A 14,267-nucleotide genomic window follows, 5' to 3' on the forward strand; every position below is an offset into this window, starting at 1 on the left:
TCACAATATAGATTGCATCATGAGGAGGTAAAGTAATGTGGATATATTGAAGCAACATCAAGGCATCAATCAGGAAGTTAAAGCTTGGTCGCAAATGGGTTTTCCAAATGGACAATGACCCCAAGCATACTTCCAAAGTTGTGGAAAAATAGCTTAAGGCCAACACAGTCAAGGTATTGGAGTGGCCATCACAAAGCCCTGACCTCAATCCTCTAGAAAATTTATGGGCAGAACTGAAAATGTGTGTGCGAGCAAGGAGGCCTACAAACCTGACTCAGTTACACCAGCTCTGTCAGGAGGAATGGGCCAAAATTCACCCAAATTATTGTGGAAAGCTTCTGGAAGGCTACTCAAAACATTTGACCCAAGTGAAACAATTTAAAGGCAATGCTACCAAATGCTAATTGAGTGTATATAAACTACTGACCCACTGGGAATGTGATGAAAGAAATAAAAGCTTACATAAATCATTCTCTCTACTATTATTCTGACATTTCATTTTTAAAATAAAGTGGTGATCCTAACTGACCTAAGACAGGGAATGTTTACAAGGATTAAATGTCAGGAATTGTGAAAAACTGAGTTTAAATGTATTTGGCTAAGGTGTATGTAAACCTCCGACTTCAACTGTACATGGGACAACAGCATTGACAGCCATTTAAGAGTTAACAGTCCCTGCCACGTGCGTCTTGTGTCCTAGCCGATTAATTGTAACGACACTTTGTCCCTGTTCTGACTTTTTGCTTCTTTGATTGCCATACGGAGTTTGAAGCTGGTCTGCTTGTACTCATCCATGTTCCGGGTCACCTTACTGGGGTTGAATGTGGTGGTTCGCGGTTTCAGTTTTGCGCAAATACTGCCATCTATCACTGGTTTTTGGTATGTTAGAAACTCTTTGCTGTACACACAGAAAAATGACATGATATTTTAAAAAAATGGTCAAGCCATCTCTAACACTGAATCAAGTACCTAACATTTTAGCACCATCTGAGTTTATTATTTAAAAAATTAGCATATGTGTTGATTCAATAATTACGTATTATGTTTTTTGTTCGACTGAGACAAGGGAAACTCAGTCCCTGCAATGATACAAAAATAACTATGTCAGTCAGCACAGAGTCAATTTTGTATTTAATGTCAACAAGATGGTCATACACTCACATAACTTGAAGTTCAGTACTTGTATTGCACAAAACGAAACATGATACTTTTCACTAACACTTGACCTTAATGTAAATCTGGTACCCTCACTTTAATAGAATACATGTTTGAATACTTTGGAAAAGGTTCAACATTACACACATCTTCACTACTTTTGTCAAGTAAATGTGAATTAAGGCACTCATTATCTCGCTATAAAACACAAGTATCAACCTAATGGGACATGCAGTCAGGGTTGGACCCATCAATTAAGCAATTTTACAGACACCAAAACAACCATCACCATATCTACTCTGCCTCATCATACTCATTCTTTCCTCAGTTCACCTCATCCAGTTCCCTATACATCCAAAACCAACAGAATTAACTACAAACTAGCTAGTACTACTACATGTTACTATAAACTATTCATAGGCCGTATGCATTTCCTGTTGGTGTATCCTGAGGTAGCTTCCCACAGTGCGTACAGGCGAATGGTCTTTCTCCCATGTGGACCTTCAGGTACATCTTCAGCTGGTGCTGGTGGGAGAACCTCTTCTCACACTGGGGAAGCTGTAGGATTTCTCCCCTGTGTGGACCCTCTGGTGCCTTTTCAGGTTGAATGAGTGTGAGAAACTAGCCTGGCACACATGGCATCTGAACGGTTTCTCCCCCGTGTGCATCCTCTGGTGCCTCTTCAGGTTGGAAGAGTCTGAGAAACTAGCCCGGCACAGGTGGCAGCTGAATGGTTTCTCCCCCGTGTGCATCCTCTGGTGGATCTCCACCTGTTTGGGGAAACTGAAAGCTTTCCCACAGAATGAGCACGGAAAGCGCTTCTCTTTTCCACCGGATCTACTGATAGAGTTACTACTACTGTCATTTGTCAATGGGCTTGTGTATCCATTTAGTGTTGAGGCACTGGCATTGTCTGGGGTCTGGTTTAACATTAGGAGAGTGTGAGGAGGATGAAGGCCAGGAAGTGTCTCTGTTGTCGGAGGGTCCATGTTCCAGTTGATAGATCCTATAGAAGGCAGGCTGAAGGTAGCACCTGGCGCCATCAGTATCTCTGAATCACAACTATAGGAGCAGGACGGAGCATCGCTAGCCGAGTCTGTTCTCTCCCGCCGCATACTGACACCTCCCCGTCCCCGCGGACCAAATCTACGCCTCGCCCTTGTCTCAACCAGTCTGTTGTCATGAAGATTAAGTTTGTTTGTTGTTTTGTGTTCAACTGTCTGTTTCTGGTTGTGGTTAACAGCGTTGTTCCCCAGCCCAGAGTTGAAGACGCTGTCCCATCCACTGACCTCCACTATGTCGCCTCTGGTCCTGGCCTGCTCAGTGATGTCGTCCCCTGGGCCTTTGGCTGCACCAGTCTGGGTCTGGAAATCTAAGATGTTTGCCCAGTCTCCTCTGTTAGCCTCCAGCCAACCACCTGCAGGAAGAGGTTACAAAATAGACTTCACAAACATGGCAGAGAATTCTACCATTCTCCATATCTACAGTTTTGAGTCAATTACCTGGTGAAGTTCATACATTATAATTTGTGTGTTTTGGTAACTAAACATACATTGTATTGATTTCATTTTATGAATGAAGAAAAAAAAGCAAGAATAGTAACCAGGTGCATCACTATTCCCATTGAAGCTCTATTACTGTATGTAGGCTATATGTATTTCTCTCTTACCTTGCTCCCCCATCTTTAGTCCACTCAGCAGATCAATACTCACTGGTCCGTCTTCTATTGTCTCCTCTTTGACCAGCAGCAGATCAGGCTTCCCATCCTCCATGTCTACTGACTGTAAGAGATACAGAGTGAGAGGATGTTGGATCAAGAAATCTGATATGAGAACCCTGCTATGGATCATCTTCTGATTGGACAATGATGGATTGCTATGAGTACTATGCAAACATGTTAGTTGATTTTATTACTTGACACTAATGACTTCATCATTCAAGAGGCATGGTCCCGCACTTAAGACAACGAATCAAGACCTGGGCCAGTATCCACAAAGAGGCTGAGTAGAAGTGCTGATCTAGGATCAGTTTAGCCTTTTAGATCATAATGAATGAAATTATATCTTAGATCAGCACCCCTGCTCCGAGACACTTTGTGGATACTGGCCCTGACCTAATACCATTCAGACAGTAGTTCAGTGGGCTCACCTCAGTGAGACTGTGTGTGGTCCTGTGCTGCTCAACTGATTCCTCTGTGGGTTCAGGAGGAGGTGTAGTCTGGTTGTCCTCCATGACCATGGTCCCCTCAGGGTTCCCCAGACCCTCCTCCTTCACCAGCAGCACCTCTAGACCCTCCTCCTCCTGGAAGAGACAGGTGATACAGATTACACAGACATACACTCCCTCAGGTACGTACACACAAGATAATAAACACTTTCAACATGGAGTGTTTACCCATCCCCACTACGTTTGAGTCCTATACAATTTCACAAAGTCAAATTCCTGTACATGCAAATGTAACTGCAAAATTATTGGCACCCTTGATAAATATCAGGGAAAATACTATAGTTTATCAAGAGTGTCAATAATTTAGGACCCCATTCTATATGCCTTATATACAGTATATATAATGAAGTAGTTGAATGGAAGTAATGAAACACATCATACACAGTACAAACTCAATATGTAACAGACTTTTTAGGCTTATATATCACACAATGTCTGGGTGCAATATTCTACCCAGGAATATTCAACACTGATTCTGTTACTGTCTTTATTACAAATGAAAGTCAAATTTTTTTCTGCTGACACCAATTAACATTTATCTTTGTCTTTAATTCAGGGTTTGATCTAAACGTCAGAAGCTATCGAGTGGAATGGTTACTTTCTATAGCTAGGTATCCATTCAATTGATGACAGATTTTCAAGAAAATATGCGGATGTTCCCACCAATGGTATGTTTCCAGACTTGTTGCAGATAAAATTCAGTGCTTGATGACGTAGTGCACACAAAACATACTTTTTCGCTTAAGTTTTCATGTACAGAATAAACATCAAAAGTTCAATATTTCCATTCAATGTTTCCATCACCTTTTCAACTCTACCGTTTTGTCACAAACTATTGCGTTAAATAGCAAATGTACCTACTCTGGTCTAGGTACCTGCACTCTAGCCAACAGCTCGCAGATACAGTGGAGGTAGGCTATCCACATTATGAGATTATTATGGCAACCAACAAGAATATTTATATTTGTCCATCACAGCTGCCATGATTTTCATCTGTGGATGGAAACGTGGTTTATGCTGTAGAGTGGAATGGTTTTTCTGCTGGTGTATCCTGAGGTAACACCTCTCTGAGAACCTCTTCCCGCAGTGCGTACCACCGAATGGCCTTTCTCCTGTGTGGACCATCTGGTGCCTCTTCAGGTGGTGCTGGTGGGAGAACCTCTTCTCACACTGGGGGCAGCTGTAGGATTTCTCCTGTGTGGACCATCGGGTGCCTCTTCAGATGGCCAGCTTGGGTAAAGCGCATATGACACTTGGTACAGATGAAGGATTTCACCACTGTTTGGTTCCTATACACTACCAGTCCTCTCTTGACAGGTCAGTCTGTGTCTCTAAACCCAAGGGCATGTTGTCAGGGTCCCAATGGGATTGAATCGTCCTCATGCTCGGGTTACCGTAAAGTAAATACTCTGAGCCAGGAGCAGGATGGCCCAGTCTCTGTGGTCAGACCCTGTGTGCAAGACACACAGGGTCTGCCTTTGTGTTTAAAGTCTCTGTGTCTGTCTCTGACTTGAAGACGGTGTTCTGAATTCTACTGACCTCTGTGATGCTGCGGCAGGGCCTGGGTTGGGGCGTGGCGGCGCGGTTCTCCGTGGCAACAGGGGGCACTCCAATCTCGATGTCTCTTCTGTGTTGTGGGACCTCTCCTTCAGACCTCTCCTGCTTGACCCCAGGACCTGCAGCTTCTCCATCTGAAGACTGAGACAAGAGAGGAGGTTAATATCATTACATGAGGTGAATTGGATAACAATGTCATAGGGAAGTCTCAAACTCCCCTATGGCAGATAAATGAGGATGTACATGACTGAATAGCTGAGGGGAGCCTTTCTGAAATTAATTAATGGGCCACATTTGACGTACTGTAATTTTTCAAGTTACACTATGACACTAACCTCTATCATGATAACATGCTGGGCGGAGGTTCCACTCCCCTCATCTATAGCTGGCTTCACAAAGCTCCTGTGACCTCTAGTGAGATGTCCTTCACCTGAGAGAGTGATTGGAGGAAAAGTTGGTTAGGTACTGTCAATGCTCAATGCTATATTGTACACTATTGACATTGTCTACAACTGTGTAAAGTTCATGATGCAGTTGACCTTAAAAGGGCTCCAGGACCAAAGATCCACCACCATACTTTACAGTAGGGCATGGGGTTGTTTTCTGCTCATGCCTTCTCATTTCGATTACAAACCCACCACTGGTGTGCGTGGCCATAGAACTCTATTTCATGTTATTCAACAAATGATTCTGATTATTAAGCCTGTAATACACAATTCATTGGTATTTACAGCCTGAAACAAATTCTTGCAAAATTGTGTGAATGTTCCTACTATACATTTAAACTTACTCTAGCAGCTGTGAAATTTGAGACAAAATATAGACTGGAAAGTATTGTTTACCCAACTTTTCAGAGAGCTGGTAGGTATATGGTTCAGTTTGGAACTGAGGTAAAATGAGTTTTATACTGGATATTTGTTTTTCATCGTCAATAGCTATTGAACCAAGCATGCCAGGACAATGAAAATGGTATATTCTGAATCGGGGGAGGATTGAGAACAATCCAGTTACTACCAGTTGATATTACAGTTTCAATAAATGAATCTTAAATGGAGCTTGCTTTTTAAATGACTGAATATATACGGGCAATTTAGCAATTCGGACTTTATCTCTAATGGTTATGATAAATTAGGCATTGTTGCAATCTGTTGGCATATAGATAAATGCACACATTTTTTCCAGTGCGGGCCTTGTGTTCTAAAAATATACCCCCCCCCCCATTGGACTACTCTGAAAAAAAGCATGAGAGTACTCCAACAGTCAAAAAATGTCAATGCCCATCCCATTTAGTTTCAGGCTGTATAGTATATATCAATTCATTGTGTATGACAGCCTGATTAATATGACAAGCAACAAATGTCAATGCCTGGAGTTTGCTACATGGCATTGGCACTTGGAATGGAACCGGTGCTTTGGTCAGGTGAAATTAAAATAGAGCCTATTAATGCCTATTCGGTAATCTGGCCCTGGATGTAAGGTAACACTTCTCATACTTGTTAATACACTATGTATTGATTGATTATGTTCCATGCATCACTTTTTAAAAATCGAGTATGATAGGAAATTCAATAAAGAATCTTTGTGCAAGAATAATTTGTTCTTAATTGACCTGGCTGGTTAAATAAAAAAATATATGTGAAAGATAGCCTTGTAATCAGGGGAAGTATGGTATACTATCCAAAAACTGATAAAGACCCAATTCTGTAACACATCTGAACACATGCGCAGAAGGGAATGGGGCGACAGGGCCCGCAGCCTCAGCCTTCTGCTAAATGTACCTCTTGTCATTCCTCTGTATCGGTGGAGGATCTTGACACTACTGGGACGGCTGACGAGGACGCGCTCTCTCGTTGTCATCTCTTCCCGCTCCCGTGCCACCTTAAGATCCAGTAGCTCTAGTTTCCTCCGTAATGCCCTGTTTTCTTTCTGGCTTTGAGTTATTTCCAAACGAAACACTGCATAGTCGTCGTCTACGAGTTTACAGATATCTGCCACTGCTGCATTGGCTAGCTCCTCCATGATGGAGGCTATTTGAGTGTGAAAAACCATATAGTCAGCCATTGTTAGCAGTTAGCAAGATAACAACATATATGAACCAATTCCTGTCTCCAGCGCGAATTAAAGACTATCTGGGGTAAGTGTGTGATGCTGTGAAGTTAATTAATCATATTTTGCGTTCCAGGGTGTTAATAAACGTCTAGATCACAATAACAACGATAACAACGAAATCGTTCTAGGTCCTTGTTCCCTTCCGTTTACTTAAGAGAAATGATCTTATTGGTTGGCGTCATATCTAGAAGGGTGTAGTTAAATGAAAAAGCATGCGTGCTGTTCTTTGAAATACGGTATTGCTTATTACATTACATCAAATCCTATGATCAGTAAAAAAAAAAGCTGTGAGCAGACGTGTTTATAAAGAACATTCTTGTGTTAGCAAGAATAGCGTATAAAATAAGTAAAACATATGTTGAAAAACACATGTTGAAAATTAGGCTATGAAAATGTAGACAGCTTGAGGCCCGTCCATACCCTAAAGAATGGCTTGATGATGCTCTCAGTAGAGTACATATCCTTGATGAGACCTCAACCAGAAGGGGTAAAAGATAGATGTTTAAAAATGCATCTTTACACTACATATCACATCAAGGGAGCCATTAAGTAACATTGGAATGTCCTCATGTCTGATCCTGTTTGCCAATATATTTTCTCTGATCCTCTCTTCTCACTGCAGGGCAGGGACTATCAGGGACTTCATTGTTCGGGCTGACACTTAGGGCCCCCCCCCAAATAAAAATGAATAACGGACGACTGAACAAGATTAACTGTTTCTACCACTGCCGTATGTGTGCGACATATAGGGACTGTCCTTGTTATAGTCTGATCAACTCAGTGGCCTTATGGTTAGTGTCTGCCCTGAGATTGGAAGGTTGTGAGTTCAATCCCTGGCCGAGTCATACCAAAGACTGTAAAAACGGGCCCTGATGCGTCTCCGCTTGGCACTCAGCATTAAGGAGCTAGATTTGGGCTAGGGCCCTGCAATAGGGGGTGTACTTGTACATCAGAAACAGGAGATGAGCCAAGGTTTGTGAAAGGCTACTTACTTGTTGTAGCCTGTGTTTACCATCTCTCTAAAAGTATTCACAGTATTCAGACCCTTAGCTCAGGTATATCCCGTTTCCATTTATTATGGATCCCCATTAGTTCCTGCCAAGACAGCAGCTACTCTTCCTGGGGTCTGGAAAAATTAAGGCGGTTATATAATTTTACATTTCAATACATTCATTACAGAATTCACAATACACTGTGTGTCCTCGGGCCCGTGTAGCTATTACTCTGTAGTACTGTGCGCCTCCCAGTCTGTTCTGGACTTGGGGACTGTGAAGAGACCTCTGGTGGCATGTCTTGTGGGGTATGCATGGGTGTCCGAGCTGTGCACTTGTATTTTAAAACAGACAAAAACAAGTAATGAGGAAGTCAATCTCCACCTTCTGGGAGCTGCTGAAGCATTTGTTACAGAACATGCAGAGGAACCGTTTCTCTTTGCTATTGCCTGATGTGGCTCCCCATCCCCGAGCCTGGACTCTAGCCCTTTCGTTTGAGTTCAATACCTGATCGAAAAGGTATTGTGAACGGAAGGTGACATCGATGTGGACAAATCAAATCAAATTTCATTTGTCACATACACATGGTTAGCAGATGTTAATGCAAGTGTAGCGAAATGCTTGTGCTTCTAGTTCCGACAATGCAGTGATAACCAACAAGTAATCTAACTAACAATTCCAAAACTACTGTCTTATACACAGTGTAAGGGGATAAGGAATATGTACATAAGGATATATGAATGAGTGATGGTACAGAGCAGCATACAGTAGATGGTATCGAGTACAGTATATACATATGAGATGAGTGTGTAGACAAAGTAAACAAAGTGGCATAGTTAAAGTGGCTAGTGATACATGTATTACATAAGGATGCAGTCGATGATGTAGAGTACAGTATATACATATGCATATGAGATGAATAATGTAGGGTAAGTAACATTATACAAGGTAGCATTGTTTAAAGTGGCTAGTGATATATTTACATAATTTCCCATCAATTCCCATTATTAAAGTGGCTGGAGTTGGGTCAGTGTCAATGACAGTGTGTTGGCAGCAGCCACTCAATGTTAGTGGTGGCTGTTTAACAGTCTTATGGCCTTGAGATAGAAGCTGTTTTTCAGTCTCTCGGTCCCAGCTTTGATGCACCTGTACTGACCTCGCCTTCTGGATGATAGCGGGGTGAACAGGCAGTGTTTCGGGTGGTTGATGTCCTTGATGATCTTTATGGCCTTCCTGTAACATCGGGTGGTGTAGGTGTCCTGGAGGGCAGGTAGTTTGACCCCGGTGATGCGTTGTGCAGTCCTCACTACCCTCTGGAGAGCCTTACGGTTGAGGGCGGAGCAGTTGCCGTACCAGGCGCCGATACAGCCCGCCAGGATGCTCGCGATTGTGCATCTGTAGAAGTTGGTGAGTGCTTTTGGTGACAAGCCGAATTTCTTCAGCCTCCTGAGGTTGAAGAGGCGCTGCTGCGCCTTCTTCACGACGCTGTCAGTGTGAGTGGACCAATTCAGTTTGTCTGTGATGTGTATGCCGAGGAACTTAAAACTAGCTACCCTCTCCACTACTGTTCCATCGATGTGGATAGGGGGGTGTTCCCTCTGCTGTTTCCTGAAGTCCACAATCATCTCCTTGGTTTTGTTGACGTTGAGTGTGAGGTTATTTTCCTGACACCACACTCCGAGGGCCCTCACCTCCTCCCTGTAGGCCGTCTCGTCGTTGTTGGTAATCAAGCCTACCACTGTTGTGTCGTCCGCAAACTTGATGATTGTGGGTCGTGATCCCTGAGCGTGTGTAAAGGGGAGTGGGTTGCAACAGATTTGTCTCTAAGCTTTCCCTGCAGTCTAAGAAGTCACTGGTGTTGCCCTGTGAATGGCCTTCTCCTAAGTGAGTCTTGTCTGCATTCCATGTCAGAGGAGCAGCACCCTCCACTTTCACAGTCACCTCATCTATCACTATAACCTCCCCTTTCTTATCTAGGCACCCTTCAGGGTATACACTACTACTGTACCAGTTCCAGTCCCCTCTCATTGGATTAGTCTGTGTATCTAAGATGACTGGCATGTCACCAGGTATCATCTCTGTAGCGTATGAACAGGACGGATCATTGCCAGTCTAATGTGTCACCTAAGTCCTGATGGGACAGATCCATCCTCGGGCTTAGGTTACCATCAAGTAAATATTCTGAGCGGAGAGCAGGAGGACAGCCCAATCGCCCCAGACCTGTTAAATTCTTGGTGTCTGTCTCTGACTTGAGGGTGGCATTCAGTGTTCCACCAACCTTCGTGATGCTGCGTCGGGTCCTGGCTGCCGCTGGGGCAGTGGTGGGGTCCTCCATGGCTACAGGAGGCACTCCAGTTTGGATGTGCCGTGGGTCATCCTCTCCTTCAGAACTCTCCTGTTTGACCCCAGGACCTGCAGCATCTGCAGCCTAACAAAAGAGGGGAGGTTATTGACAGTATTGAGTAGAATTGGGTGACAATGCCATAGAAGTCACACAAGCTCCGCTATGGCAGATAAATGATGTACATGTAAGCAAGTGAATAGCTGAGTGGAGCCTTTCTGAAATGTACTGTTATTCTGACTATTACACTAACCTCTATCACAATAACATGCTGGGTTGAGGTTCCACTCCCCTCATCAACAGTGATTGGTTGGTCATGTATTGTGTCCTGCTGGCTTCACAAAGCTCACGTGGCCTCCAGTGAGATGTAAGTCACCCGAGAGAGTTATTGGTGGAAAAGAAGTGGTTAGGTTAGCTACTGTCAATGCTCAACGTTATATTGCAAGACAGATAAGTAATCAGGCGAATTAGGCTATCCAAAAACTAACCAAGACCCAATTCTGGCTAACACAAAGGCACATGTGCAGAGGGTAACGGGGCAACAGGCCACGCAGCCTCATGCAAAATGTACCTCTTGTCAATCCTCTGTATCGGTCGAGGATCTTGACACTACTGGGACGACTGGCGAGGACGCGCTCTCGCGCCACCTTCAGTTCCAGTAGCTGTAGTTTCCTCCGCAATGCCCTGTTTTCTTTCTGGCTTTGAGAAATTTCCAAACGAAACACTGCATAGTCGTCGTCTACGAGTTTACAGATCTCTGCCACTGCTGCATTCGCTAGCACCTCCATAATGGAGGCTATTTGAGTGTGAAAAACCACAGCCATCGTTAGGTTAACTTTCGCAACTAGCTAGCTAGCGTTACCTAGATAACATATCAACCAAGTCCTGTCTCCAATGCGAATTAAATAATATCTGGGGGTAAGTGTACGATGCTGTGTAGATAAATTAATAATATTTTGAGTTCCAGGGTGTTAATAAAACGTCTAAATGACAAAATCGCAAACGTGTTCGCTTCGGTTTACTACGTTTGAGGTTTTTGTCGGTGAACTACACCAAAATCGTGTATTACGGCCACCTACTGGGTGGGGTCATAACGGGGAGTTAAATGAATAGTATATGCAAATTATATTTGGTTCAAATTACCCTTAGCTATCTTGAGTTGTGTCCTAAGGCTCATGGTGACAGAATCCACAATAATCACATTTTTTACATATGGCTAGAGCCTGGAGTTAGCATATTATAGGGTGTACACCCACTAAACGCTCTGTGGTTTTGAAATTTCACTTCCTTATGTTATAAAATACGTTTTACCAATACTTATGATTCTTCATGTTCTAACTTGCTCAGTGGGGTCTCTAACGAATCATTAACATTATATCCAAAAAGTCATATTTCGTAACCTAATACGTCCAATAATAAGCAGCGCGCTCTGTTGATAGAGCAGTGCAGCTTATTTTTTACAGCGGGTCGTAAAAAAAGCTAAATTAACATGACGAGCTGAGTTAAATGTAAAAGGCTTTGAAAATAAAATGCTTGCAGTATGCTCAGTTGATATTTCAGAGTAACGCTGGTTGTTCTGAGCAATCTTTAAAAGTTACACAAAATCACAATAAGAATACTAATACTAAAATATGAAAATACTACATGTCATGTCTCAAAATCAATATCTATTCCACCTCTATTATTTTATGTCCTCCGGATTCGAAAATAAAGATACATTCGACAGGTGAGCCTGTCAGTTTGTCACAATTCTCGCACAGCATCCAGCCTAGCTGGTACAATACTATTTCAAATATATTTTTAGCACTTTTCTCTGGCCGCAAAACACTTCAAACTAAATTCGGTAGTTGGTGGAGTTAGCAGGGATTTTTTTGCAACGTGCATACTGTTGGAATTTGGTTAATCAGAACTGGAGCTATTTCCTTGTCGAGCCACAGCACAGAGCATCTCGATCTTCCAGTGATGACGTCATCCACCTTGGGCAGGCACTCCGGCGCGGACTACTTTCCAGATGTCACAAAACTGACAGGTAAACGTAGGAAGTATCAGGGCATTCTACAATTATACTTTTATTGCATAACAATAACTACCTTACGGTCTTATCGATATCAAACTTATTTTGAAGTGTTAGAAGAAGTTGCGACTTGCAGTGTAACTTTGCGAACATCGGTTTGGCTGTTTCCAAACTGAAATGTGTGTGCATCACCGTAAGAGGGCTGCCTACGGGTCCCGACAGAGATCATTTTTCATACTGCGGGTGGGAGCCGGTGGTCATAAAACAACTGGGATGAAAATATTTTTTGGTCTTGCAGATTATTTGGAAAAGGTCGTATTTCTGCTTTGCAATGCGTTAGCCTAGTCCTACCTATTGTATTAAAAGTACATATGTCACATTATTCACACTCGGAATTCGCTGCTTCAATTTCAAAAGCCTACCTGTCCTAGTTGGGCGTGCCTCGTATACTGGACAAAAATATGCACGCAACATGTCGGTCCTGTAGTGTCTTAACACTTAGTACTTATTTATGTAATAAGAAAGACTCGGAATACAAGCAATTGAACTGGAGCTTCACATTTACTCAAACGAGTTAGTGCCAGAATAACATAGAACAACACTGCGCATGACATTTACATGACATTTAAGTCATTTAGCAGACGCTCTTATCCAGAGCGATTTACAAATTGGTGCATTCACCTTATGACATCCAGTGGAACAGTCACTTTACAATAGTGCCAAGGGTGCTCCATCCTTAAAGGGGACATCAGTAATTAACAGAACATAACAGGTCCCATGTTTAATGAGCTGAAATAAAACATCCCAGATATGCTCAAATGTGGTGCACAAATTTGTTTACATCCCTATTTGTACGCATTTCTCCTTTGCCAATATAATCCACGCACCTGACTGTGGCATATCAATAAACTGATTAAACAGCGTGATCATTACACAGGTGCAACTTGTGCTGGGGAAAATAAAACTCGACCTTAAAATGTGCAGTTGTCACTCCACACAATGCCACTGATTTATCAAGTTTTGAGGGAGTATGCAATTGGTATGCTGACTACAGGAATGTCCAACAGAGCTGTTGCCAGAGAATGTAATGTTAATTTCTCGAGCATAAACCGCCTCCAACATCATTTTAGAGAATTCGGCCGTATGCCCAACCGGCCTCACAACCGCAGACCACGTGTATCCAGGCTCCCCAGTGGGTGGGCCAAAGCCTGCCCATGGCTCTGCCCCAATGTAAAATCCATAGATTAAGGCATAATTAATTCATTTCAATCGACTGATTTTCTTCTATGAACTGTAACTCAATAAAATATTTGAAATTTTTGCATGTTGAGTTTATATTTTTGTGTGGTCTCATTGACATAGAGTAGGCTGCCTATGCATAGAGGGGGAATCACGTGGTATTTATATTTCCAAGGAAAGTAATTTAAATATGATTAGACTATAGTTTACTAGTGTCTAAATAAATATTGATAATGGAAAGCCCTCAACCAACGTGAGTCGAGGTGCAATCAAAAAATGTGATCACAATTGAAAAGGAAAAGGCGCGCACAGGCTACCATGGGGAGTGAGCGTTGTACCTTTTCGTTTTCAATAAATATTGATTAGGGTACCAATGTATCTGTCTGCCTGCACATCGTTGTCCTAAAATGTAGGCTATATGCAAAACCTAGCTCAAGAGAAAGTGCAAGTGTCCGCTGCCATCATTCTTGCTGCTGCTTCAAGTTCAGTAGCCATACGTGCGAGATCAGGTACACGTGTAATACAATAGAGCAGATGTACTTTTTAAATATGATTAGGCTATAGTTTACTACATTGCGTATAAATCAATATTGATTACCCATATTTGTCTCCGACTGAAATCCGTCCCACTCCT

The 14,267-nt window shown here is 42.6% G+C and overlaps 1 protein-coding gene and 1 long non-coding RNA gene across 3 annotated transcripts; one reads left to right on the forward strand and one right to left on the reverse strand.

The window, feature by feature from the left end:
- The first annotated feature begins 550 nt into the window (after positions 1-550).
- Positions 551-6,558, forward strand: LOC124012500. Its single transcript, XR_006834727.1, has 3 exons — positions 551-4,049; positions 4,253-4,616; positions 4,940-6,558. It is a non-coding gene; the product is annotated as an uncharacterized LOC124012500 (long non-coding RNA).
- Positions 1,115-11,747, reverse strand: LOC124012453 (zinc finger and SCAN domain-containing protein 32-like). 2 transcript variants are annotated; one of them, XM_046326087.1, is made up of 8 exons: positions 10,952-11,747; positions 10,634-10,735; positions 10,318-10,467; positions 5,274-5,368; positions 4,921-5,079; positions 3,304-3,456; positions 2,825-2,936; positions 1,115-2,572 (listed from the first exon to the last, which is right to left on the reverse strand). In XM_046326087.1, exons 4-8 carry the CDS (start codon positions 5,280-5,282, stop codon positions 1,671-1,673), a joined length of 1,335 nt encoding a protein of 444 aa, XP_046182043.1. In that variant the 5' UTR covers positions 5,283-5,368; positions 10,318-10,467; positions 10,634-10,735; positions 10,952-11,747; the 3' UTR covers positions 1,115-1,670. The 2 variants fall into 2 exon arrangements, with proteins under 2 accessions (XP_046182043.1, XP_046182042.1); XM_046326086.1 differs by lacking the exons at positions 10,318-10,467; positions 10,634-10,735; positions 10,952-11,747 and adding an exon at positions 6,717-7,212.
- Between the last annotated feature and the right edge of the window lie 2,520 nt (positions 11,748-14,267).

The sequence above is a fragment of the Oncorhynchus gorbuscha genome, linkage group LG24, assembly GCF_021184085.1.
Source record: "Oncorhynchus gorbuscha isolate QuinsamMale2020 ecotype Even-year linkage group LG24, OgorEven_v1.0, whole genome shotgun sequence".
In the NCBI taxonomy this organism is placed as follows: domain Eukaryota; kingdom Metazoa; phylum Chordata; class Actinopteri; order Salmoniformes; family Salmonidae; genus Oncorhynchus; species Oncorhynchus gorbuscha.